The sequence below is a fragment of the Glycine soja genome, chromosome 2 (assembly GCF_004193775.1).
Source record: "Glycine soja cultivar W05 chromosome 2, ASM419377v2, whole genome shotgun sequence".
In the NCBI taxonomy this organism is placed as follows: Eukaryota; Viridiplantae; Streptophyta; class Magnoliopsida; order Fabales; family Fabaceae; genus Glycine; species Glycine soja.
The window spans coordinates 11,699,136-11,726,833 of record NC_041003.1 but is presented as its reverse complement, the minus strand read 5'-3'; the positions used below and the strand labels follow the sequence as shown (position 1 = coordinate 11,726,833).

General features: G+C 29.5%; 2 protein-coding genes across 2 annotated transcripts; both read right to left on the bottom strand.

Annotated features, from left to right (window-relative positions):
• Nucleotides 1-285: 285 nt before the first annotated feature.
• Nucleotides 286-4,736, bottom strand: LOC114387655 (receptor-like protein kinase 2). Its single transcript, XM_028347863.1, has 2 exons — nt 1,375-4,736; nt 286-1,078 (listed from the first exon to the last, which is right to left on the bottom strand). Exons 1-2 carry the CDS (start codon nt 4,274-4,276, stop codon nt 561-563), a joined length of 3,420 nt encoding a protein of 1,139 aa, XP_028203664.1. The 5' UTR covers nt 4,277-4,736; the 3' UTR covers nt 286-560.
• A 13,897-nt stretch (nt 4,737-18,633) lies between these two features.
• Nucleotides 18,634-25,841, bottom strand: LOC114372680 (cytochrome P450 85A-like). The gene is made up of 9 exons (XM_028330368.1): nt 25,657-25,841; nt 21,439-21,757; nt 20,891-21,040; nt 20,379-20,624; nt 20,191-20,277; nt 19,969-20,050; nt 19,754-19,860; nt 19,528-19,652; nt 18,634-18,917 (listed from the first exon to the last, which is right to left on the bottom strand). The coding sequence occupies exons 1-9, from the start codon at nt 25,839-25,841 to the stop codon at nt 18,827-18,829; spliced, it is 1,392 nt and encodes a 463-aa protein (XP_028186169.1). The 3' UTR covers nt 18,634-18,826.
• Between the last annotated feature and the right edge of the window lie 1,857 nt (nt 25,842-27,698).

Sequence of the window (27,698 nt, the reverse complement as noted above, 5' to 3'; positions counted from 1 at the left end):
GGAATGCTTTAACTATTGTCAAATCAGTAATCCAATTTGAAGAGATTGGATGCTAAATCTATCAAACTCCTGGAAAAGCAAAAACAATAGTATAGTTGAAAATAACAAAAACATAATTTAGTATCTATTAGTTTGTTCTTACCATGTTTTCATTGGCTATAAGACATCACGACTTGAGTAAAAGGTTATCAATCATAAATCAAAGGCTCTTCCTGTTTTATAAACGCTTATTCAATGTCTCATAGTAATAAAATGTTCACAATATTCAATTTTGTCAAACAGAAGTGAAATTTTAACTAGTTGTTCAGCTCTAACACTGGCTGGATTTTATTGCTGTTCTGACATTATCAGAATTCGAAAATGGATATTGGTAAGTACTTGCTATTTTGATTTGGATACACATCAATGATGCTCCAAAAGCCACACTTGTAGTTTCTGGATCTATATGTTGATTTTAATTCGGCTATAACATACTTTACAAACATATAAAGAACAATAAGGGAAGGATCATTGACAAAGAAAGTGACAAGAACAGCATGCTTCTGCTCTCCTTAGATTCATCATTTGGAACCCATCATGACACTTGAAGATGAGTGAAGCAGTGAAGACACAGAGAAGCTTGAGTTATCGTTTTTTGTTTTCAAAGTTTGCATGACTGGGACTGATGAAGAAGATGTTGGAAGAACTCCACCAATGCTTTTATTCCCACATGCACCATTTGCTGGAGACCCTTTTAAAAGCACATCAAATTTTGCATAGTCCTCCCTTTCATGCTTTATCTCCTTGAGCATCGCAGCGATATCTCTCATCGTTGGTCTTTCATCAGGGGAAGAATTCACACACAATAAGGCTATTCCCAATGCCTGCATCATTTCCTCTATTTCTGATTCTGGTCTAGAGAGTAGTAGGCTAGGATCAAGCACTTCAAGACCCTTTTTCTGTCTCACCCAATCAACAACATGTAGACCATCTGGTATGGTTGGATCAATTGGTTGCTTACCTGTCAAGACTTCTAATAGAACTATGCCATAGCTATAAACATCACTCTTCTCAGTGATCTTCATCATATAGCCATATTCTGAAAAGAAAAAAAATTCAAAGTCAGCTACAATAAGCTAAGCAAATTATCTAAAATATGTTAAAAGATGCAAAATATGAAGGATTTCAATCAAGTGCAAACAACTATGTGAAGCTTTCTAAAACAAATTGACAGGTATAGTTTCTTCACATTTTTTTCCTTCAATTAAGATGCCAACTGAATTTGATAATTATGCAGATTGAAGAATAACAGAAGCAATTTATTTTTTGCAAGTAACAAAAAAGTTAAAAACCAAAAGAAGAATATAATGAAGCTGGTGAGGAAGGCTAACTAACCTGGAGCAATATATCCATAGGACCCAGCAACTGTATTTGAAGAACGACCGAAATCACCATCATCGACAAGTTTAGCCAAGCCAAAGTCAGCAATGTAAGGCTCAAATTCAAGGCCAATGAGGATGTTATTGGCTTTAATATCTCTGTGAACTATAGGAGGGACACAGTCATGATGTAGATATGCAAGGCCTTCAGCAGCACCTAACAAGATTCTGTACCTAAGTTCCCATTCCAGAGAGTTTCCAGTCCTCTCATGTAGTAGACTACTCAAACTTCCATTCGGCATGTAATCGAAAATAAGCAGTCTTGTTTTCCTGTTCCAATAGCACCCCAAGAATCTGACAATGTTCTTATGACGGATTGAGCCAAGGGTCTTGACCTCAGTCGAAAACGAGTCACGAATTCCACTTTTTCCTTCCTTAAATGCCTCTCCTTCATCAATTGTTGTTGGCCACAATTTCTTCACAGCGATGACTTCACCATTATCCATTTCAGCTTTATAAACAACACCAGAACACCCCTTCCCAATTATGTTTCTTTCAGTTAAACATCTCAGTACTTGTTCCACTGAAAAGTTTAGCTTCTGGAATGGTATGAATTGCCACGGCCACGAGTCACCCAATTCTGAATCATCATCTCTAATGGTTCTTCTTGCTTTGATCACAGCAGTTATCCCCATAGCAATCATTATTACTGTCAAGGCTATCAGCAATCCAATGGCTAGCTTAATCCTTCGTGACTTCCTTACATCATTTCCATTCAATGTCTCACCAGTCTTGCCAGAGTCCTTCATAAAGCACGAGAGCCCTTGATTTTCAGTGAAGTCTTTTGATGCCAACTGCCTGAAAAGCTTGTTATCTGGAAGACAGCCAGAAAATTTGTTGTAAGAAACATTGAGGGAGACAAGGTTGTCTAACTCTGCAAGAGGTTGCAAATCTCCTTCCAACTGATTGTGTGAGATGTCCAATATGGAAAGCTTGTTAAGAGCAAACATCTGAGCTGGGATTATTCCACTGAGTGAATTGCAACTAAGATTAAGAGCAATTTCAAGAGTCTCAATGCGGCCGAGCTCGGCTGGTATGCTTCCACTGAGCTTGTTGCTACTAAGATCAAGCAGTTGGAGATTTGAACATAGGCTCAATGATGCAGGAATAGGACCAGAAAACAAGTTATTGCTGAGGATTAGCTTACTCAGAGAAACAAGACGGCCTAAACTCGCTGGTAGAGGACCTGAAAACTTGTTGGAAGATGCATCCAATACCTGAACAGATGATAGTGAAGACAAAGAATTAGGCAAAGGACCTTCTAAGTTGTTGCTGCTGAAGTCTATCATTTGCAGTTCAGTGCAGCTTCCAATCTCATCAGGCACTGGCCCAGAGAGGCGGTTCCCAGAGAGGTCTAAAAAGTTTAAGCTCTTGAGGCTTCTTATTGTCTTGGGAATGCTACCAGTAATCCTGTTGTTTCCAAGCCTCAACCTGATCAGAGAGCTGCAACTGCCTATTTCATTTGGTATGAAACCAGATATGTCATTGGCAATCAGAAGCAGTTTTGTGAGGTTTTGAAGCTGGAATAGGCCAACTGGAATACTACCGGTGAGCGCGTTGCGCGACAAGTCTAGCGCTTGGAGGTTACTACAGTTTCCCAAAGAGGAGGGAATGCTTCCCTCAAGCTGGTTCTGCCATGCAAAGAACACCATGAGGCTTGACAACTGCCCAAGCTCTGGTGGAATCAACCCTGAGAGCTGGTTTGTGTCAACTTGCAACTGCTGAAGATTTTTAGCATTTGAAAGACTAGAAGGGATTGAACCAGACACATTGTTATCACTAATCATAAACTCTTCAAGCTCCAAGAGACCCCCCAAAGACACAGGAATAGTCCCAGATAGAGAATTCAAAGAGAAATCAATTTTTCTCAAGGTTGTACAGTTACCAATCTCTTCTGGAATAGCCCCAACAAGACCATTCTGCCACAAAAACAACTGTTCCAGCTTCTTGAGCCTACCAAGCTCAGATGGAATAGACCCCGATAGGCTATTTTCATATAAGAACAAGTCAACAAGTTCAGAACAGTTACCTAACTCAGGTGGAATCTCACCCGACAGCATAGTAGTATAGATGGACAGTGTCTGAAGCCTTGTAAGTCTCCCCAAAGAAGCAGGCAAAGAACCTGATATTCTGGTATCTGCCAACCCCAACACAGTCAAATTGCTGCATTCTCCAATCTCTTGAGGAATCTTCCCTACAATATCTTTGTTCCCTCCTGCTCTTAGAGACTCAAGTTGTGACAACTTTCCCAACTCGGGTGGAATAGTCCCACTTATCTGGTTATCAAAAAGTACTACATTTTTTAGGCCAATGCAGTTGCTTAACTCCACAGGGATTTTTCCAGTGAGCTGGTTGGAGTTCAAGGACAAGTTCTGAAGGTTTTGGAGCTTGCCAATGCTTGGAGGGATGGAGCCAACAAGGTTGTTGGAGCTGAGGTCAATGACAGTGAGGGAAGAGCAGTGACCAATGTCTGAAGGGATGGTTCCAGTGAGATTGGCATCAGAAATGACAAGCTTTTGGAGAGAGTGAAATGAAGAGAGGTTGGAGGGTATAGGAAGCTCTAGAGCGATGGATTGTATGGTGATTTCTGTGACAAGGCCTAGTGAGGAGCATGTTATGGATGTCCAGTTGCATGGATTGGGATCAAGGAGGTTCCAGTTGGAGAAAGAAGGTGGTGGTGATGATGATGCAGAAGAACTATGGAGCCATGTGAAGAGTGTTGAGGCTTCATGGTTTGCAGAGAAGGCAAGGCCATAGAGAAATGTAAGTTGGAGGAGAATAATAAAAAACAATGAAGAAGAAGGAGAAGGAGAAGGAGAAGAGGGAGAGATGTACAAGGATTGCCTCGAGGTGAGCATTGAAACAATGAAACATTTGCCTCAAATTCCAAACTTTTCTTCTCCTTGGATTTGAGTCATTGGGTTTTGCACTGCTCTTCACTCAAGCTTTTCTCTACTTGTGAGAGAATGTGTATGTATGTATGTATGTATGCAGTGGTGTGGATTTCTTGCTTTGAACTCAAACTCAGAGTGGCACTTCTCTAAGTTCTCTTTCCCAAAGAAAGCTAAAAGAAGGACCAGTTTTTCACACACAAAATCATAGGAGAATAATAAAATAACATAAAAAAATTTAATGCCTAGAGATCAGAAAATCTGCAGAAGTAGCACCACACCACACCTAAGATGCTTCTTTGTGTCTAAGCAAAAGGCATTAGAATAATGGGGCTGTGACAGGTGGTGTTTCTTGCAATGAACAAAGGCATCTTATATACCTCTGGAACTTTGCTGCACTGTACATGTATCTGATTTATGCTCTTTGTTTATTGCTCAGCTACTGAGTCATGCTACTTTCTTACCCACTGTGGTTTGCTCATACTCTCTCTCTCTCTCTGTCTCTATTATTTTCAATGAAAAGTTTTAAAGAAGAAAAGTTTTCCAAATTCTCAATAAACAATTCCTTACTGTATCATCACACATTTATTTTTGTCTTGGATGTACTCGCTCCAATTTAAGAGACTAATCCTTCGGAGTATGAAGATCTGTTCAAGAAGTTGGTTGATCACTCTCAATTCCATACACCCAAACGGATGAATTAAACTTCGGACCACATACTTAAAAAAATGTGATTATCTGCAAATCATATTACAAGATTATTTCAACACACTAAAATGATATATATAATAATATAACCATACAAAGTCTCACTAAAATTCTGAACAGACTTAGGCTGATCTTATTGGCTAAACATATCTGCAATGCATAATTATCTAAATGGATTTAAAAGTTTTACACAAAATTTTAAAATTATAATACCACATAAATTTAAGAACTCACCACAAGAATGTATTTTAATATAAACATTATTAAAATTAGTGTTTAACTTAATTTTTCTTATTTTTATGTTGATTCATGGCTTGAAAAGTATTTCTTTTATTGATAAAAATTAGTTACGAGACGATGTTTACGTAAACTGGGCATGCTATTAAAGTATTAATATTCTTAGTAATTTTGAAGCAAAATCAAATTTGCTGAATCCAAACAGGACTTTGATGTTCCTCATACAACTAACGCTCGTTGGACTTAAAATAATGTGGATGATACTTGAATTCATTTAATGTTGGAAGTTTTAAACTATCAAGTAAAGACTTTGAATAATTTTATATTCAACAGGGTCTAAATGTTGTTACAAAAAAAAATAGTTATAAAAATATTGAAAGTTTCCTGTTAATTATTAGTTTAAAATATGAATTTTGCTGATCAGTGCAATGTCCTACTAGTTAGTTAGCATTTGTCTTAAATATTTACATACCTTTATTAATAATTAGGCATATAAAGAAGAATTTATTTAATATATTCAAAAGTTACTTTCATCAAAATTATTTTGTAGACAAAACTTACAAAAGTAAATTTACAACTTATGATTTCAGTTCTCAATATTACTAGTATAAAATTTAAAAAATTGTTAAAAGAAAATAAATTTACAAAATTTAATCAAAACACATACTATGTCTCATCTTCCAATACTCCATTGTGGAAAACAGTTTGTAATGTTTGCAATTCCCTCTTGCAACGCTTTGTAAACAAAATGGTTATAAAATACAATGTTATTAATTCCAGGCGTATTCATGTATATTACTTTTATATATTTATATTGTTTCTTCCATAGCATAATAAATGATTTATAGTAAGTTGCATTGACCGTATACATGTTTTTTTAATGCATATATATATGACCATATTAACGCTGTTTCTATTAAAAGAAATGCTCCGGAGTATATCTTACTTCATGTTTATCTTTTTTTACCTATGCAAAATCAAATGAAAAAGAAAGCATGGAAATGTGTGTAAGGCTCTCTTTATAAAACGTTATAGTGTGTATTTGAGTCACAATCGGATAACAGACCTAAATTATTTGGTAAAAAAAAACATGTAAACTATTATTACACAATCATTTCTCTTTTCAATTTATATGGATAGAATTAGAATTTAGATTCATATGGTGAATTCTAACCATTTTGACACAGGAATACTATTCCATGAATATGTTTGATATATATATATATATATATATATTAAAAAACACTTAAATTTTATTGATTAAAAAATTGAAAAAATAAATAAATAAAAGTGGTAAAAGAAATATGAAATAATGAAGTTGGGAGAGATAATTAATCTAAAAAGTAACTTTTACTCATGAGAATGTAATAAACTCACCTTTAAGCATGAAAATGTGAAGTTCTCAGGAATTAACATTTCTTGAGAATATTTTTCCAAAATTTGTACCAAATATGATAATAAAATATTCTTGAATTCACTTTTATAAGAATCCTTTATGATATTTTGAAAAAAAATATCATAGAATTTTTTTTGTTTCTTCTACGAGACACTTAATCATGACTCGTTTTAATGATCTTAAAGGATGATAAATGAGTATTGATTCTTTTTTTAATGATCATTTCAATGATAATTTTTAACAACAAATTAAAGTAATTCAGAATTGACTTTTACATCAAATATTTTCAAGTAACATGATTTTTAAAGTGACATATAAATTGAAATGAAGAGTATTTTTCTACACTTTTAAAAAGCTCCAAATGAAGATGTAACACATTTAAGAAAGCACAATTAATTTCATATATATATATATATATATATATATATATATCAATTGTTTGAGTTCCATAGAAATGGGAATTGGCACAATTAATCATGACTATTTTTAATGATATTTTTAATAACAAATTACTCTTTTTATGATTAATAAGGGACACAATTAAGAAAGCACAATCAACTTCAAATATGATTAATTAAATTTTTATGAGTGTATATATAGTTTGTATGTTTAGTCATAAAAATTATCATTTTAACCAAAAAAATACTTATTAACATTTATCAATTGCACACATTTCCTTGGTGGTTGAAATGTGAAAAGATATAGCAACAACATTATAATAAATGGCACATAAAAAAACACTAAACATCTAAGAATCAAACAATCGAAGGAGAAAATTGAAGAAAGATTATTGAGGAAGGAGCAACATACCCAATTTCCAAGAGAGTTCCTACAACATGATGGTATGTTGGCTTCTCTAGTGAAAATATCATCATTTACAATTTTTGATTTTGTTTGTTTTCTTTCAATCTTTTCCTCTTACTGGGTTGAGATGTGAGTTTGGAATATGCTTTACAACTATTTGTGTTGAGGTTAAGGAGGAGGCTTTCAATGAGTGATAACGCATGAATTAATTGTGTGTAACACTGCGAGGTATAATAATTCATTATAATCAATGGTCATAATTAATAATAAATAACGATAATCAATATAGTTACGTCATTTGAAATTAAGTCATTTGATGCTTAATTTAATACGTTTGGGTTCTGTTTTGTCTATTTAGCTTCTTTTTTTTAAAAAAAATAGGTCAGGTAAAGAGACAAAACGACACATAAAAAATACTTATGAGGTGGTGAAAGGATATGAGGTTGACGTGTATTGTTCGTAGCTTAGAATTTAAATATTATATATTGTTTGAAATTAACTAATATGATTCTTTGAGACTTTATGGATTTGTTTTTGTCTATATAGATTTTTATTTTTATTTTTTGTTCGCAGAGTAAGAGTTGGAAATTTTAAGAGAGGTGAGAAATTGGAAGAGATGAAATGACAATCATCTAAGAAAGGGTTTAGAGGACATTGTAACACCTTGGCGATCACATCAGAGAGAGAAGGATCTAGAGATTATACAAGTATGAGACTGTACAGTTAAAGTTGACTTAAAAGAATTAATTGGTACTATATATGTATACTAACAAGATACATCTACTTTTCAGTAGTCCATCATTTAAGAATTTCATAGTTAAGTATGCTTAACTTGGAGTAATTATGGGATGAGTGATCTTTTGAGAAATTTCTGAGCAAGCATGTGAATGAAGACAAAATACACTGAAAAGTCTCGTGTTGGTTTGTGAGTACAGTCATTGATCAAATAGTCAAAGCAAATTGTCGAGATCTCAAAAGGGCTACTTATGGAAGATTCTGACCAGTAGAAGGTTCTGACCACTAAAGATGTTCAGTGAAATGTCACCGTGTGAAGTGTTGAAGTGTGTGAGCCGTTGGAAAGTCTACAATCAGAGACATTACAAACATCATTGGTGTTTGTCATTGTAAAAAAAATAATCCCTTTTGCATTCTTTATCTCTTTCATTGGAAATTTTTGCTTCTTCATGACCATGAATGACTAATTTCTAAGAGCTTGGATTGTGACACCAAACATCATCATGTGACATCAACTATCAAAAGCTACCATAAGATTGTTAAATTCCTCATATGCCTCCAACTCATGAAGAAACCATTCCCTCATCTAGTTGAAAGTTCAACTCCAAATACCATCACACCATTCTCCCACCTCAAACACTTTGCCTTCCTTGTTCTCAGAATTCACAAACACTCTTGCAAACCTTTGTTTCAACCGCATGTCACCCAACCACATGTTGCTCCAAAAGGATATATTCTTACTATCTCCTATTTTTCTCTTCACTCTTTCCTCAAACCAACTATTAGACTCTTTGACACTAGTCACTAAACCTAGATCCCTCCACCATAATGATCATTTAATAGACATTGATTCCACCCACCAACGGTTACAATCACCATATTTTGATATAAGTAGCCTAGCCCAAAGACCCTCCTCCCTCGTTCATCAACCTCCACCTCCACTTACCCACAAAAGTCTTATTGAAAAGTTTCAACTTCCTAATACCTAACCCCACCCCCCTCTAGACTTTGCCTTACATGCATCCTCCCACTTCACCCAAGCTACATTCTCTCACCTCACCCGACCCCAAAGAAAAAATCTTTGAATAGAAATTGAAGAAGATTCCATAACCTTAGGTAATTTAAAGAATAGCATAAATAACAACAAAATGGAAGTGAGTAACGAGTTAATGAGGTCATCTTCCTTTTGAATTTATCCACCACCGATTGCCAAGTATCCATTCTTCTAGGATTTGTGCCAATTAGAATCCCCAAAAACAAAAATGGAGAGTGGACAAAGATTGACAATTAAGTAGGTCTGCGTAACACTTAATCTCCCTCTCCGCCATGCCAACACCAATGAATTTGTTCGTCACACAATTAGCCTTTAACCCAAATGCAAGGTGAAACATCCTAAAAATGCTTTTGAGGGTCATAACACATTGCAAGTCCGATTTCAAGAAGAAGAAGAACGTGTGTTGTCCATTAATTGTAGTAAATATACATGCACTCTATTTTTGCCCAAAGAAACACTTTTTACAAAATCAAGATTCATTGTTTTCCACATCAAAGTTGCCAACCCCTCGGCTACCACTAGAAAAAGGAATGGAGCTAGATGATCTCCTTGGTTCAACCCTTTATACATCATGAACTCCTCAGTCGGGCTCCTGTTAGCAAGTATTGACATAGAGGAAGACTCCAAACACACTTTTAATCCATCTAATTCATTTCTCTCCAAATCCCATTTTCTTCATGACAAAATACAAGAATTTCCATCTAACCAAATTATACGCCTTTTCAAAATCCACCTTATATATCCCACGTTTTTGCTTTTTAATCTTCATTTCATGTGTTATCTTATTTGCAACGATGACTCCATCTAACATATCTCTACCTCTATGGAAAGCTGTTTGGTTTTCATCAATAAATTTGGGTAAAACCTTCTTAATCCTTGAAGAGAGAACTTTAGCTAGCATCTTGTACAAACACTCAATCATGGAAATCAGTCTAAATTAAGTGATTTAGACCTTGAGGATTTTCCATTTTGGAAATAAGAGTAGTAAAAGAAGCATATCCTCCCATAGGGATCACTCCAAAAACATGGAAGTCATTAAACATTTTACAAATATCCCCTTTCAACATGTCCCAAAAGTTCTTGATGAAATTAAAGTTATAGAAAAGTATTTGTTGAGAAATGTTAGCCCTTTAAATAAATCTTAGTACATTTAGATATTAATTTTTAGCTTTCAATAAATGTCTACATTTAATGAATAGAACATTTTTTTCCTACTAGCCACTATAATCACCAACTTAAGTTTGACCACTATAAAAAGTCCTTTTTTGAGCCTTTGACATTTTTTAGGCTAATCTCGCATTTAGTCGTGATCATATTGGGCCAAAAATGTTCGCGTCTGGCCTTAAAATTTCAAGCCCAAACCTTACATTTTGTTGAGCGAGTTCATATTGGCTTGACTAACTCAATCCATTTTATCACCTCTAATTTCGTTGAATTAAGAACAAATTTTTTATAATAAAAATTCATTTTGAATTGTTTTAGGTTCAAATTATTTTTATTTGTAAACAATAGGGTGGGCTAAATTTATCCGTTAGCCAAATTTTTATGTGTGTGTGTGTTTTTAGGGTTTATTCTCAAATTTTTAATTTTATAAGTATTGAAAATATCTTTTTTACAGAAATTAAAAATCTAAATTAATAGTTATAATAGTCGAATAATTTAAATAAAATTATATATTTCTTTATAAATGTAATTTGAGTTCTTAATTTTTTAATTTTTTAGTATGTATTTTCTTTTAATTTTTAATTATATTTGAATTTTTTTTTGTGAAAGGACTACTAAATGCATGTTTGAATTAAAGTTATTAAACTGAGTTTGCAAAAGATTCCGAGTCTAATTTTTCTAAAACTTAATTTTTATTCTCAAATATACTTTTGAGAGGAATCAAACATGATTCCAAATATGGGGCATTATAATTGAACAATGGTATAAAATAATTTATACTATTAGTGGATAATCTATTTTCTGATCTTAATATCTCAAGAAGTTTTTTTCAACTTTCTACCAAAAAATATCCTGAATTAAAAAAAATACGAACAAAAGAAAATTATCAACGCGGTGATTTTTTTGTCGGCAAAATGATAGGCATGCTAATGCATCAAATTAGCATTTGTTTGCGTGAACACTCTTAGAACTAAATTAACACTTCGTTAATTCCGTGCACAAGTCTTCGATTGCTTCAGTCTAGCATTTGTTTGCGTTTCAAGAAGTAAGAAAAGCAATGGAATCTTTCATTAATGGTCAATCTAAATAACAGGCAGCACTGTGAGTGGGTCAAACAGATTCAATTAATATTCTATAATATTGGAAACTCATATAAAGTGGATGGAGGAAATAAAAGTCAGCAAATCTTCTGTCAAACAGACTAATTCACAAAGTCAATCTATCATGTGGCTCTGGATTCATTTTTTTTTAGAGAAAAAATATACTTTGTGTAAATTAGGAGTTTGCAATTCGACTTCGGTTTGAATTATTAATTTTCTATTGTATTTGAATTACTACTTTTGAAATGATTGCTTTTCAAAATATATAATTATTGAAAAATGTAACTATTTCCCTTGTGAAACATGAATATTTTATTGACGTTTTCGTTAACATCACGTGACAGTGGATTACTTGTGATTATTCTGTTTGTGAAAAATAATTATTCAAATGATTTCTCAATTCAAAGAATGTTAGGAATGCACTCTCTCAAATATCCTTTTATTATTTGTTGAAAAAATATATATGTTGGTAGGTCTTATTAATTGAATACATAGTGAAACATGCTATATAGAGAGTAAAACCTATATTATTTATTGATGAGACTCTTGTGTTTCATCTAATTTTAAGGAGTGTGATGAAAAATGTACATTATAGTGTGTGTTACTATTTTTCAACTTAAACAACTATAAATACCTATGTTAAAATAATCACGCACGCAGTAAAAAATATATTAAAATAATCAAATCTAACCAAAGTAATTAATTGGTTCAATCGAAAAATTGATATGGTGTTTGATCCATTTAACCAAATAAATCGATTGATTTAAACCTAGATAAATTAGTGTAAAACCACATGCTGTAACTTTTTTTGTAGGTACATGCTGTACTTTTTAGTTTTTATACTTATGAAAATTTTTCCAACAAATAATATTTTTTATAGTAAATAATAGAGGCCAATATTAAGTTTCGTAGGTCCATTATATTAAATTATAAATAGTTATTTTTTAAAACTTTATTATTAATTTAATTTCATCATACAAAATGGTCATTTTATATTCTTTTACAAGTTTATACCTAAACTTTTTTTTTATAATTTTGCGTTAGTTTATTTCCTATAATATTATATAATATTAAAAAAAATCTACATTTAATAATCATCTAACTAATCATAATTGGGATGTCCTATCTCTTTATCATTCCTCAACTCATCTTTCAAAAAAAAAAATCATACTTCAACAACTAAAATTTTGGAAAATATTATTATTACTACAGTCGCCAGTCACCAGTCAAATTTAAAAATATGAGTATATTGTATTTACATGTATCTCCAGAAGGTTTCTACTTATATTACACTCAATATCCTTATGTTCTGTAACCCTATAAAAAACTACCTAATTTATATAACATCGGTCACTTTCTTTTCTTTACTTGTACCTTTTGTGTTTTCTGTAAATTGCGTTAGATATGCTTTCAATATTTTATTTTTTTAGTCTTTAGCTATTTGTTATCAAGTAACAACATCAAATGATGATGTAACAGTAAAATTGACGTACCAATTACATACCATGTCATCAAGGAATGTGAAGGGACAACTCTTTTTTTGGATAAACTGTATTTTTAATTTCTCATCTACTCATAATAATTGATGATGTCAGATAAGTTAGTATGCTATTAACAACGAAGTTAACCAAAACAAATTTACACGAAACTATCCCATTAGACTAACTTAATGACATGGCAACTCAAAGTGAAAACCTAAAAAAAAATCCGTGTAATTCACTCTAAAAATATTGATCTACTTTGCATCAAATTAAGTATGATTGTAGTTTTTACTTATGTATTTTATGTGACACCATAATATATTCTATAACTTTCTTAGTTTTTGAAATATATATACACAAATTAAAAAGTAAGGAGGACAATTCATATAAAAAGCATTATCATTTTAAATGAACAAAAAATTAATTATTCAAAAAGTAGATTATCTCTTGCAATTATATTATGTCTAGAACACATCATATACACTTCTTATACCTATCAACCCTCACAAGTTTAACCTTGCAAAACAAGGGGGAAATCACGTAAATGTATCCCTGAATAAATTACTTAGTCTAGGCCACAGTGCAAATAAAAATGTTGAACTTCCCATGGTAAAAATAGTGTATATAAATAAAAGATAATCCTAATTTTATTAGTCGATTTTGTAAGATTAAATTAGATTTATAACTTATTTTTTTAAGATAATATACCAAGGTCTATCTTAGTTATTTGTTTTTGTTGAAGCTTTATTAGATAATATTATCGGACCACTTCCAAATGCTCAATCTTGCAAATATCATATTCAATTCTCATTGTGAGGGATGTGTGTTGAAAATTCCACATCATCTAATGATATGACTAAAATAATATATATAAATGAGAAATAACTCTCATATTACAAATTAATTTTGTAAAATTAAGTTAGATCCATGATTTACTTTCTAATAAGAAGAATTTAGAAAATGATTGATAGAAACTTACATTCTAGTAGATACAACCAGAAAAAAGGAGATAAAAAAGAGAAAAATATATATAAGATAAATAATATGACGTGATATGAAAAGAAAAATAGAAAAAGAAAAAAAAATTAGTGTTAAGGTTTAACATTATTAGAATATTCATATATTAACCACTATCAGGATTTAGGTTTTGAGTGACGGGAGTTGATAGAAACAAAATAATGTACACAAGAACAAGATACTGATGGATTGCCGAGACCGCAACCTTCTACTGTGCAGAGACCACGCGCTAAGCACGGTTCAATTATGTATAGTTTCTAAACTATAATATGTGTTTGCATATAATCAAATGATTTTGTCATATGCTTAGTACACGTGACACTGAAGCCCTAACGTTTAGGATTATATCTCTCTCTTTCTACCAGTTTTATTTTTATTTGTTCTATCTTTTTCCTGCAGCATATACAGTATAATATATATCGGGTATTCATCGAAATGAGATATTAGGTGCAGTTTGTTGATAGATCCAATGGAATTTTACATTTCTTATGTATAAATGAGCTCGAATGTGCATAAAATTCAGCAGATTTAATTTTACTTAGTTTTTTGAGTGGTGCTATTGATGGATTATATTGATCAAACCAGGTTCAACAGGATGAAAATTTAAATTTACAGAAGTTTTATATTTAGAATATTCTTTTATATAGCATTAATTGATAGTTCCCTTACACATATATATTCAAGTTTACTGTGTTCTCTTTTTTTTACTCCCTCCACTCTTCCGTTCAAACCTAATGATTTTACATATAAGTTATATATTTTAGCAAAAATTACTAGGTTCTTTTAGTTGCACAAACCTTATATTCAATCCTCACTTAAAAATAATTCATTTTAGTCTCTAAACAAATACTTTTGAATCCTTTTGGTTTATGTCATTACATAAATTTTACATTTTAATTCTTATCTTTTTTAAGTATTCAAAAGTAAGAGTAAAATAAATGATTTTTAAGTGTAACAATTAAAAGGTAAAATTTGTGTAACTATAAAAATTAAATAAGCAATTTTTATATATATTTTATTTACAAATATATAATTAAACAAATTCATCCATAGATTGTGGTGCAATGTGACACCATACACACACATATACTAATATTTGTAATATAATGGATTGAAAAGCTATTGAGATCTTATAATCCCACCATCTATGCATCTATTCAATTTTAAAATGTCATATATATACAATTTGGTTTTCTTGTACAAATGACTTTATTTTACGTTATTAATATTTGCAATCCTATTTTATGTTTACAATTCAGTACACCAGTTGGTAATTTATTACATGAAGCTGAATGATATTTTTCAACTGGTATCATTGTTCCCTCTATACTCATACATAATAAAACTAGCTAGTGTCATAGATTTTGTTCATAGTTACCATGCATGCATGATTTGCAAAGAAAGATGGCAATGATCATGTGACTCAAAAGACTTTTAAACAAAAGCACACAGAACATAATTTGAATCAACGTTATTCCACATTCCATAATCATCAAAAGAAGAAAAAAAAAAGCTTGACAGAAGGAGAAAAGTAAAAGGGAGAGGGAAAAAAAATGAAGAAACAAAACAAAGCAATATGAAACCATGACTCTCTGATGTAAGTGTACAGCCTAAGGTGGCAAAAATAATTAACATTTTAGGAAACTATTTATTTAAGCAGATAGTGGGGTGGCAGCAATATAAGCTTTTAACAAAAGAAAAAACACAACATCCCAGATTTTGAGGCCACATCACGTGAGGATGGGAATCCAAAATTTTCTATTCATTAGTGTGTCGCCCAACTAAACTCTCTTGTTAATGATGTAAATTTTAATGTACCAAATTTGAATATAGAGTTGGTAGTCATAGTTTAATTGAATTAACAAGGATATCCAACATATGCATATAAATGATAGTCCAAAGTAGGCCATACCCATAAAATAAAATAAAAAAATAGGTTTTAAAAGCATAAAGAGCCAAAAGAAGGGGGAGAAAAAAAAATAAAGGTTAAACGGCGCTGCTCGTTCTGAGTCTGCGGCCCCTATTTTAAGGGTCGTGACATTGGGAAGCTCCCCATCGGAATCTATGCACATTTTTGGTTCTATATACTTACTGACTTCAATTAAAAACCCAAAGTATACCTAACACATATCGCGCACAGCCCTATTTCATAACTTGTTTTAGTGGAGATCAAAATATATAGGGCTAATTAATACGTTTGGTCTATTGTGTGGTTTGAGTGCCCTTGCTAAAAATTAATTGATGAAGCAGTTGATACATGTAAAATAAGGTAACATTATATATATATATATATATTAAAAAATTAATTTATATTATCATTAAAGACCGTAATCGTTTATATCTTTATATTAGAATAACTATCTAATTTGTGAGTGAGAATATGGCAAGAAAAAAATCTATTCACGGATAAAAGTATAAAACCCGCCACTATATGAAAATGGATAATTAAAAAACATTTGTTTATTAATGGGACGGACTAGATAGTAAGTATGTGTTATTTTAATTTATTTTAATTTATTTTTGGTATGAATGTATTTTTAAAATTATTTATTTTCAGTATAAGTATGTGTTATGACTAACACGTTGTTGATTTGAATACAAGTAAACTTAGTTTTCTTAGGCAATATAAGGCTTGAGTACTGTAGATGAAAAAAAAATATAATTAAAACAACAAAATTAATGGATATTAGATATTAATGTGTAGTGATCCCAAAAAAAGACATTATAAAATTATTAGTAGTGGTATAAATATATTTTTAAAAATATTTATTTTTAGTTTTATTTTATTTCATACTTTTTAACAAATATTCATTGATATTGATGGTCATGGATATATATAAATTTCATGAATACCCGTTTAATGGATACCCATCCAAGCACCAGTAGGTGTGAGGAGATTATTACTCGCTTAAATTTTACTCTCAAGCAAAGATAAATTACACTTTTTCAAATATTCTTTCTCTCTTATCTTGTAATTTAATTTCTTTATCCATTTGTTTTTTTTTTCTTTTTAGATCATTGGTATTTTTGGTGGAAGGTAATCTTATCTTAGTCGATTAGATATAATCATTATAGATTACAAAACTCTCTCTTTATGTATTGAACACAACTACATAACCAAGACTTAAACTTAAGACTAAGACCTCTGCTTAACTTTAGAATAATCTCAACGCCAATTGATCCATGCGCTTGATGATTTTATTGATTTCTTTATTTCTTAACTAATTTAAACTAATTCGCTCCTTTCATATCAGATTTAGTGACGATTTTATCTAAATCTCTATTTTTTATATAAAAAAATTAGCCTTATCTCTTTTAACTTGCATATTATTTTTGAATTAAAAAAACTTGCATATTGATTTAAATTTAATTATCTCCTACATGATTTAAACTATTTTGCTCCTATAATCTTCAAACAAGATTCTAATAGCTTCTAATGTGATAACATGGACAAATTAAGGTTTTGACATAGTCAATACCTTCTTCTTATATATCCTTACATGACTAACCTTGCTTTGTTTTTTTATTACTTTTCCATTTTCATCTAACCTGTTTATCAATCGTATGCATATGATAGATTGGTCTTTAGAAATTGGACAAAGTGTCCATATTCATTCTTCTCAAATTGATCACACTCTTCTTTGGTTGTTTTAATCCATAATTTATCAGAGTTTCATGAATATTCTTTGATTTTCTTTTGATAATAATAATATTACAACATTGATTTCTCTTTTGAAGTAAAACTAGTTCACACTCCTTGAAAGATTTCTCTAATAATTTGATCATAAGGGTGACTAGAAACCAATCTCAAACTTCTTGACAAATTCAAATAATAATAACTTCAAAAATTACTTCTGAAACATGCTTTTGAACGTGCAAACTACTATTAGAAGTTGATTTCAAAATACTAAAAACATTAAAATTTCTTTTGAATTTTGAAAACCACTTCTGTTTTAAATGAAACTATCCACTTTTAATAAATAACTTAAATAAAACTTATTTCAAGGATCAAAACTTGATTTTATTTTTGGTGAATGGTCAAAACTTGATTTTGTTGTAAAATGGTTAAGTCTAAAACTAGAAACTAGTTCAGAAGCTAAAAATCAGTATAAAAAAAAGTAGAAAAAAAAACTAAGAAAGTTAAAGGATACTATAGAGAGACTTGCTATTCTAGTTCACCCACAAATCACTTGGTCTACATCTAATCCCTACCCCTTTTTCATTCTTTTATCATAGTCTTGATTCTATTTTATGGTTTTATGGTATAAGATGTCTTAATCTAATAATAATGATATCTAGAGCAATGTTTTCATAGGTGTCGGCCTGAAAAAATTGAGATGGGAGATTAAATATTGGTGAGTGATCAATAGCCTCAGAGAGCAATATTATTCTTACTGTTCCTGAATTTTCTAGAAAAAAAGTTATCATAGTGACATCAGGTGATTAGGCATCACGTTAAGTGATCCTGACGAAGTAATTAAGTGATAAGAATGTCTTACAACACAAATGAAAGACCAAAAGTTGATATTTTTAGAATAGGGAACTAAAAATGAACTTTATCATACTTATAAGAACAAGAAATATGCTTAATCCCTACAATTTATTAGATAGAATATGTTTGTGCACACACAACACCGTACATACACACCCACTCACCGAGAGGCATCTTTCTTCAGGGCAAGCACCTTGGTATTGTGTCAACAATAACAAATTGATACCATTTCAACATTTGTTGATTTTATTATTATAGTTTCAATTATACGAGTTCATGATGAGGTATTGATCAAACATTTAAGTTCTGAAAGATCAGTATCTTTTTTTCTAGTAATTTGTGATCCTTATGTGTAGGCCTTCTGGTGCCAACACTCTCGGGAATTTCATAAGTTGTTTGTTTCCCTCTGCTTCTTCCCACCTGAAAAAAAAAAAAAAAATATACTTTTAGCTGAGAGGAAAAATAGTCCATTTAAGATTATAAATTTATTTGAACACTAGTCCTTGTTAAGACATAAAAAATGCTCCACCACCACTAAAGGAGTGCTTAAAAGATCACTTACTAGAATCCAAAAATGAGAGGGAAATGAAGAATGAAAGAAAAAAAAAATGTTGCATTAGAAGATGTTGAACCCCTTATAGGGAACTTATCTAACTGAATCAAGCTGGCGCATACACACATGAGAGATCCCATTTAACTAAAATAGCACTATTTCATAGTTTATGTAGTGATTCCCAATTGACTAAGATAATGTTGTAGGAGAGCTACCATGGCTTCTGATTTGATGAAATTTTTTAAGATTGCAACTATAAATATTTGGCCTCATAAGAATGTTTAAATCATTTAGATGCTTTTTATTTATTCTTTTATTGCGCCTCCTTAATAACCACGTTGCCAATCCTTTGATTTGAATATATATCATTACTCTAACTTAACTAGTTTCAAATTACAATTTTATTCAACATTTAAATGTAGGATAAAAATCACAAAAGGTAATATATATATATATATATATTATTAAATACTCTACCTGTATCTAGTCACAAAGTAGTGAAGGAAAAGGCTGATTTTAAGCATGCCCCATTCCTTTCCAGGACACACCCTGCCTCCTGCTCCAAACAGCATGTTGTGATTATGAGACTCCAAGTCTTTCTTCTCCTACATTGCATCATATTTTATATTCAATATCAAGTGTTGTCATCATACACATAACATAATAATTAATAAGGTTTGGTAATTATTATTATGCAACTGACCACCCATCTCCATGGATTAAAAGTAAAAGGTTCTTCATAGATGAAGGGATCAAAGTTAGTCTCCCTTGTGTAAACATAAACTCTCCATCCCTTGGGAATGATAAAGCCTAACAAGTTATAAGCATAGTCAATGTTAGCTAACTGGAAATTTTAAGTAACAAAACAATTAATTTAAGTTATTTCCAATCAATTTGATTAAAATTTGAAAAATATACCATTCAATTCTATATCATTAGTGGTGGTCCTCCTCATCACTCCAGCAACAACACTGGCCAATCTCATGGTTTCAAGTATCACCTACACACATAAAAAAAAAAAAAAGATTTTCACTTCTTTTTCTACATCTGAAAATTGGGGGTATGCAATGAATTGAAATTCTCTAAGGTCGATCAATTAATTTCATTCTAAAACTATAGTCCATATAGATAAATGTCTACCGCACGAGTTAGGCTCATATTCTTGTAGTCATCCCAGCTGATCCGTTCCTCCGGCATTTTCTTTTGTTGGATTGCAAAATGCTCATCCTATAGAATATTTTAATTAGATAAAACAAACATTTAAAACTTGAACCATGGTTTTAATAGTACTTAAAGAGGATGATATCATATAGAAAGCTATTACTTACCCTTATTGCCTGAAGAACACTTGGGTTATCACATAGGTATTTGATAGCCATCATTGTAGTAGTTGATACCGTTTCATAACCCGAATACAAGATTGTGATGATTTGCTCAATTATTTCTTCATCATCAAGTTTGTGTTTGCCATCCTCATTTCTCATAAGGTGATCAAGAATGTCATCATGAGTAGCCGAAGAAGCTCTTCTCTTAGCTAAGAGCTCTCTTAGCATTGTAACCACTTTTTCCCTAGCCTGTAATCAACAAAAGTGCTTCTATGTGAACTTGAAGTGCAATGCAAGAAAGAGTAAAAATTAGATTTATATTGTTGTCACATTTGTAATTTTTTTCTCTCAAAACCTTTGATATTTAAAAAATTGCAAATAAATGTAACTAACGCAATTGGAATGCAGTCGTAGAGACTCCAAAAATATTGATGTTGAAGCCATGCACAGTTGAGGTGGTGAACCATTTCTGAAAACCTTAATTGACAATAAGTAAATATTATAAACATGCATACCTTAAGTCCTCGATAATATTGGGTTCCTGGAATTTTAATTGGCAAGGATATTGTTCCTAATGCCATGCTATCAAATGTGGCTTTAAAGGACTCGACGAAAGAGTTTGGCTCATTTTCTACCACAGCTTTCATGGAAATAAAGAATGCCATCTGAAAAAAAAAATCAAATCAAATTAAGAACGTACACATGGTGAGTGTTTTATGCTTTTAAACTTTTGATTGTTCCTTTGATAGATTAACATGATTTAAAATCAAGGTCGGGTAAAGAATAAGGCTATTAAAGCTTAAATTTTAGGCACATCAACAAAAAAATTAATTATTTGTTATTAGTTTTAATAAAACAGCAATGCCGCATAATATGTTGATAAAAAAGACTTAATATATAGTTCTTTCATTTAAAATAAAATTATTTTAAAAAATATATATTTTTTAACTCTCAATCATCTCTAGACCAACCCTATTTAAAATAGAAAGAATTCAATATGCATTGCACCAATGTACTATAATGGGCTTAATCAACTCAACACTTATATGATTGATATACTTACCTCAACAGTTTTTTCTTGAAGATCAATTACTTTACCACCCCAGTTGTCAAGGTAAGACCTCATGAACTCATCAACTTCTGGCAAAAGACGATCCTTAACTGCAATTGGACCAATGAGAGATAATAGTGACCCTCTAATTCGTTTATGAATGGCACCATGAACCTCAGCAATGTTAGTCCCTAGTATCTTCCTCATGGAGTCGGGGTAGCCAGGAACTAGGCCTTTTGCTTCATTCAGAAGTATGTACCTATTGACATCAGGATCCATGCTAACAACAATAGGGCACCCTAATGCGTGAGTTTTGAAGAGATTTCCGTATCTGCAAAGGAGACATGCGCAAAGTTATTACACCAAGTACATGGACACAAATAGGAGAAACATTAGGGAATAGCAAATAGTAATTTTATTTTTTGGCTTAATTATAAAAATAATTCTCTTATTTATTTCAACTCACTAAATTGGTTTCTTTGTATTTTAATTTATTATTAGTGTCTTCACTTTTTTTTTCAAATTGACTATTTGAATCTCCATGACAAAAATTGGACGTTGTCTTTTAATTAAAAAAATTGACCGTCACGTATTATTATGTAATTGATAATTGACGGTCACGTGTCATTAATTAGATAATGACATGTGACTATCAATATTTTCTCTTAGTAGTTAATTTTCAATTTTTGTTATGAAGACACAAATAGTCAATTTTAAAAAAATTATGATAGTGAATTAAAATATAAGGGATCAATTTAATTAGTAAGTTGGAAAAAATATGAAGATTATTTTTACATTTAAACCTTTATCTTTTGGTTTTCACATGTCTTTTCTTTCTTTAGGAGACAATTCTATTGAATACAGAATTTGACATTAAATGTTACATCTCTCCCAAAAAAAAAAAATATTGAATCTATATAAAAAAAATTTAGAAAAATGTATAGAAATGATTACCACTATTGTAGTAATATTTTGCCCTCTTTTGTTTCTTCTTAGCATAACGCGCATCATCACGAAAGAGATTTTTTTTTGTCCTTGTGATTGTCTAATACAATTTTAATTAGATTTGTCAGATGGAAAAGAAAAAAAAGAGTATCTTGAGTTATGTTCTCCAAGACTGACAAAACAATTTGATTTCAAAAAGTTAGTAACATTTAATTCCCGAATGAGCTTTTCGGACTATAATGTGAGGTATAAGATGTAATATTAGGAATGTAAGATACAATAGCCGAAGTTGCTTAACCAAATAAAAATAGTGCTCAAAACTGTAAAGTCAAATATGATAGGATGTGCTCTGGACCCAAAATAAAATGGTTGAAAGATTATATGAGATGGAGTAAATATGTAATTTATAATTTACTTGTATTAAAATAATAACACTTGGATTGACAGAAAAAAATGTTAAGAGTTGAATAATTATTATCCATTGACATCATTACTTAGGATTATATAAATATATTCATCTTTATCCATTATCATTAATGAATATAATATCTCAATTTTATGTTATTCTCTATAGTCTCTTCATATCTTAGCAGTAGTCTTTAGGTTATTTCCGGTAGATAGAAATAGCTTTCTATCAAAATACTTGAAAATAATAGGAGTTATGAGGTTGGTAGGTGGTAAAAGAAGAAAAAAAGGAAGGAAAAGTTACAGATTCTCCCGTTAACAAAAAAAATTAACAATTAATAACTAATATTTGTCATAAAAACTTGAAAATAATATTTCGGTGGATTGATTTTTTCTTCTTCTTTTTTTTTTTTTAACTGCACAGGTTTTGCTACTTGATATTTTCTTGAGTCCAATTTTGTTGAAAGTGGTTGTGGGCTGGGCCTACATGATTCTCAAAAAGATAGCCCACCAAACACATTTATCATCAAACTTTGTGCCGAATCACTAAAATCAACTAACCTAGCCTATATTGAATGAGATGCACGTAAATTCAGAGAAAAGTTGGCCGATTTAAATCAAGAGATGATACTGAATAGAGTAATTTCTTAAAAGTTTGATAAAAAAAAAGTATTTTCTTAAAAATATTTAATCTCGATAATATTAAAAACATGAGAAAAAGTTATATGGATTGATACTAGTTACAAGTTATTGTGTGGTAAGTTTATTAATTTAATAATTGTGATACTAAAACTCACACAAAACTTGATTTCTACTTTGTCGACAATATAATTTTTTTATATTGATGGTATAAATTTATTAAACTCTAAGAAAAAATTTGATCTTTTTTATTATTAGTCAATGTGACGGGTAAATGAAAAAGGTGAAGGGCACGAGAGATTTATTTGTGGTAACCAAATATAAAGATAAAAAAATATTATTAGCATTTAGCATTTTATCCCTTGTAACGTATGGTATAATATTTATTTTATATAACTAAAATTTATAATAAATTGATACTTTCTTTTGACTCAATAAATAGGTACTTTTAAATATATAAAATATATTAGAATTAAAATTTGTAATAAATAAATATTTTTAATATAAATTATTTATTAGATTTATGATAAATTATTTATATTGTGATGAAATATTTTTTTATTTATTCATAATTTTATTTAAAATATTGAAATTTATTTTTAAAATAAAAATAAAAGAATAAATTGAAAGAGATAAATAGTCAAGAAAAAAAATTGACAACGTCAAGAGATTTTTTTTTTGAAATGCTTTCATTGAAGAAAAATTCTTAAAAAATAAAAATAATATTATTAAGAATAATTCTTAAAAAAATAATGCTGAATTTGTTTACATTAGGAAATACATTAATAAGCACTATATATGAATTAAAAAATAGTTTACCATAAAGTCAAAAGCTTATTAATGTATTTCGTGATGTAAACAAATTCAGCATTCATTTTATTTTGAAATGACAATAAAATAAGAAAGAATGATAAAGCAATATTTTTTTTAAAAAAATATTTTAAATAAAATGGTAACATTTTTTCTAAAAAAATTCAATAGTCTATAAAGAAAAATATATAACACTCCTATAATTTTTATAGGATAATCAAGACTACATTTAATATACTACGAGTCACCCCTGAACGATTGTCCTAAACCCTGAAGTCAAATGCGTATAAATACTTGAGAATTCCACCACATTACCCTAATTACTATATATTTACATAATCAATTTTCTCGATTATTAAATTAAGAAAATTTTATAGTTAATAAGAATAAGATATTAAATATATTTATTTTTAATTTATTATTTATCGTACATTACAAATCATTCATTATCTCAGAAATATAAAATCAATCATAAGTTAGAGAAATCATCATAAGTCATGATTTTTACGGTAAATTTTGTTTTACACGTGATTAAATTGGATATAATATGAACGAGTGAAATATTTAGGCAGAACAAATGCATGTATTTATTAACAAATTTTTTTGTATTAATTAAAACAAAACTTTAAGCTATATTTCTTAAATAAAACTTTAAGTTATATTGCTTCACCTCTAACCCCCTATCCATTTTTTTTATCGAGAGTTTTTTATGCTTTATGCTGAAAATTAAATTCTAGGAAAAAAAACTCCCAAAAAATTATCTTTTTTTCCAAAAACAAGACAACAATTTTTAATTACAAGAGTAATTATAAATATACATCTCATTCTCTTAAACTAATCTTCATCTTAATTTTTTTTGTTATTTCTCTTTATATTTACCGTTATATCACATATCTATTCTATCATTTTTTTTTCTCTATTTTTTTTTTCTTTTCTCTACCACTCGCCTTCCTCCACCCTTATCCACCTCAAAATGGGATGAAAATTTATAATTTTTTTTAACCGTGATACTTAAAATCCTAACATTTTATATGTTAAAAAGAAAACTTAAACAACTTTTAGTTCCTACATTATTTGCTTTTTGTCTTTTTAAAAAAATATTTTGATCTTTATAATTATTTTTACTTAATTTTAATCTCTGTCATAGTTAAGTGGTGACATTATTAATAAAAAAACAAGCATGGTGTTTTCTAAATAACAAAAATTAAAATAAAAAATTAATATAAGAGAAACTTATAAATATCAAAAATTATAATTTTATTAGGAATTGAAAAAGTAACATTAGGAGCTAAAATGAATAAAATTTAGAAAATAAAATAGAAAAAAGAAATTAAGATAACTAAAACGAAAAAAAAAATCAGAGAGCAAAACAGTATTCAAATCAAAGAAATAAAAACAAAATATATGAAAGTCAAAGGTTGTGTAGTGTACCTTGATCTGCTTTCTTTCATGAAATCTGGTCCTTGTGTGAGAAATTTTAGAGTCTCCCCAACAAAAGGCCAACCCAATGATCCTGGAGGCATTCCTTTCCTTGAGTACCTTAAGCTGTTCCATTTCAGCAGTGCAAAGAATGCACAAAACGTCAATGCCAGGGCATAATAAAACACTGTCAACATGATGTTTAGTTCAGTTGTTCTCTACACAGGATCGAATAATATTGCTACATAAGATGAATCATATATATGTATATATATAGTGCTAGGATGCTAGTCATATTTATTAATTAGTGAACCTAAGTTAGGAAAATAAAACTAATTTTGACGCTAAATTTGGAATGTATACATGGCATTGAATAAAAGAGATAAAAATGGATGAAAGAGAAACAGAAAAGAGTAATAAAAAATCTTCTGTCATAAAAAAGAATAATAAAAAGTAAGAGTAATAAAGAATGAATTCCGGATTTCTTTGGTTGTTTTCAGCCTAGAAATTTTGTTATTGTACTATGTAGACCGTGCAATGAGGAAATTAGCATTTTATTTTTATTTTAAGATTTGCAATTTTAAATTGTTTATATTGAATATGAAGTATTATTTATTAATATGTAAATTAATTATTTGTTTCTTTTAATAATTATTATAAAAAAACGACTATAGATTTTAATAATATTAGTGGAATTAAGTATGATAATGTTTATATTTTTGTTAATATTATAGTGATATTTATATTTTTAGTACATACGTATGTATAAATTGACAATCCTAATGATCATTCTTAAATATAAATATTGTATAAAAATATTAATAATTTTTACAAACATAATTTGATATTGTGTAGACTAAATTATTATTAGGGATGATAGTGATGTGAGATGGTCTAAAATATTTTAAGATAAAATTACTGCTAATAATTTTTTTTTACATTAGGAATCAAAACTAATAAGTACTTGTTAATTAAGAAACATTTTTAATACCATAATAAATATTTTAAATTATTAAAAATAGACTAATTATTTTTTAATATGATAAATATTTCTATTAAATTATTTTTATTTTTATTTTTATTTTTATTTCTATGAAAAATATTTTAGGGATACTCATTAGTAATATCCTAATAATAATAATAATTTTGATTATAAGTGTTATAAAGATACTAATTAAAAATTATATAATATATTCTATTAAATATTTTGAACCATTTGTTTCTTCTCAATTAGTTATCATTTAATGGATTTTAGCAAAATATTTTTTGTTTTTACAAATAAAATTTGTCATGTTTAAATGTAATTTTATAAAAAATAAAATTAATAATATATAAATAATTGAATGAAAATATTATAAAAATATGAAGAAAAATTTCAGTGATACTTCATGTGTTTTGTTCCAATAAAACATGCACTTCCTTTTTTTCCAATCTAAAAAAAATCCCATAATATTTGTTTCTGTTTCCATTAGAGTGTCATTCCCTTCTCAAAACAGTGTTAACTATTATACTATTATATATATATATATATATTATCACGTGATAGGCATTTGTTTTTTAAGAATTTTTTATATAGAAGACATTCTTGTGTCCTTTAGGAAATAAGGTAAATTTGAATAAAATTCATGTTATTGATAAAGTTTTATATTTGTCATTGCACATACTTACGGTTAGCATCAAATATTGAAATTTAATACTTTTTTTTAATTAATTATAAATAATAAAACACACAATTAATCGTGGGTGAAAATAGCCTTTAAAAGATAAAGATGATATCCAAATGAAAAAAAAATAATTGATTTTGATTATTTTAATTAAAAGATATATTGTTTATAATCATGGTAATAAATCATAATTATCATAATTAATATAATAATATATTTTTCTCAATAAAATTAAAATAGAATTCTTAGAAAAATTTAGTAACTACATTTAATAAAAAAAATTATGCATAATAAACACATGTTATTACCTTAATCTTTTATTTTAAATTATTTTAATTAATGCTCAATTTTTTAAATTCAAATATATATAATAATTACTTGTAATTACCT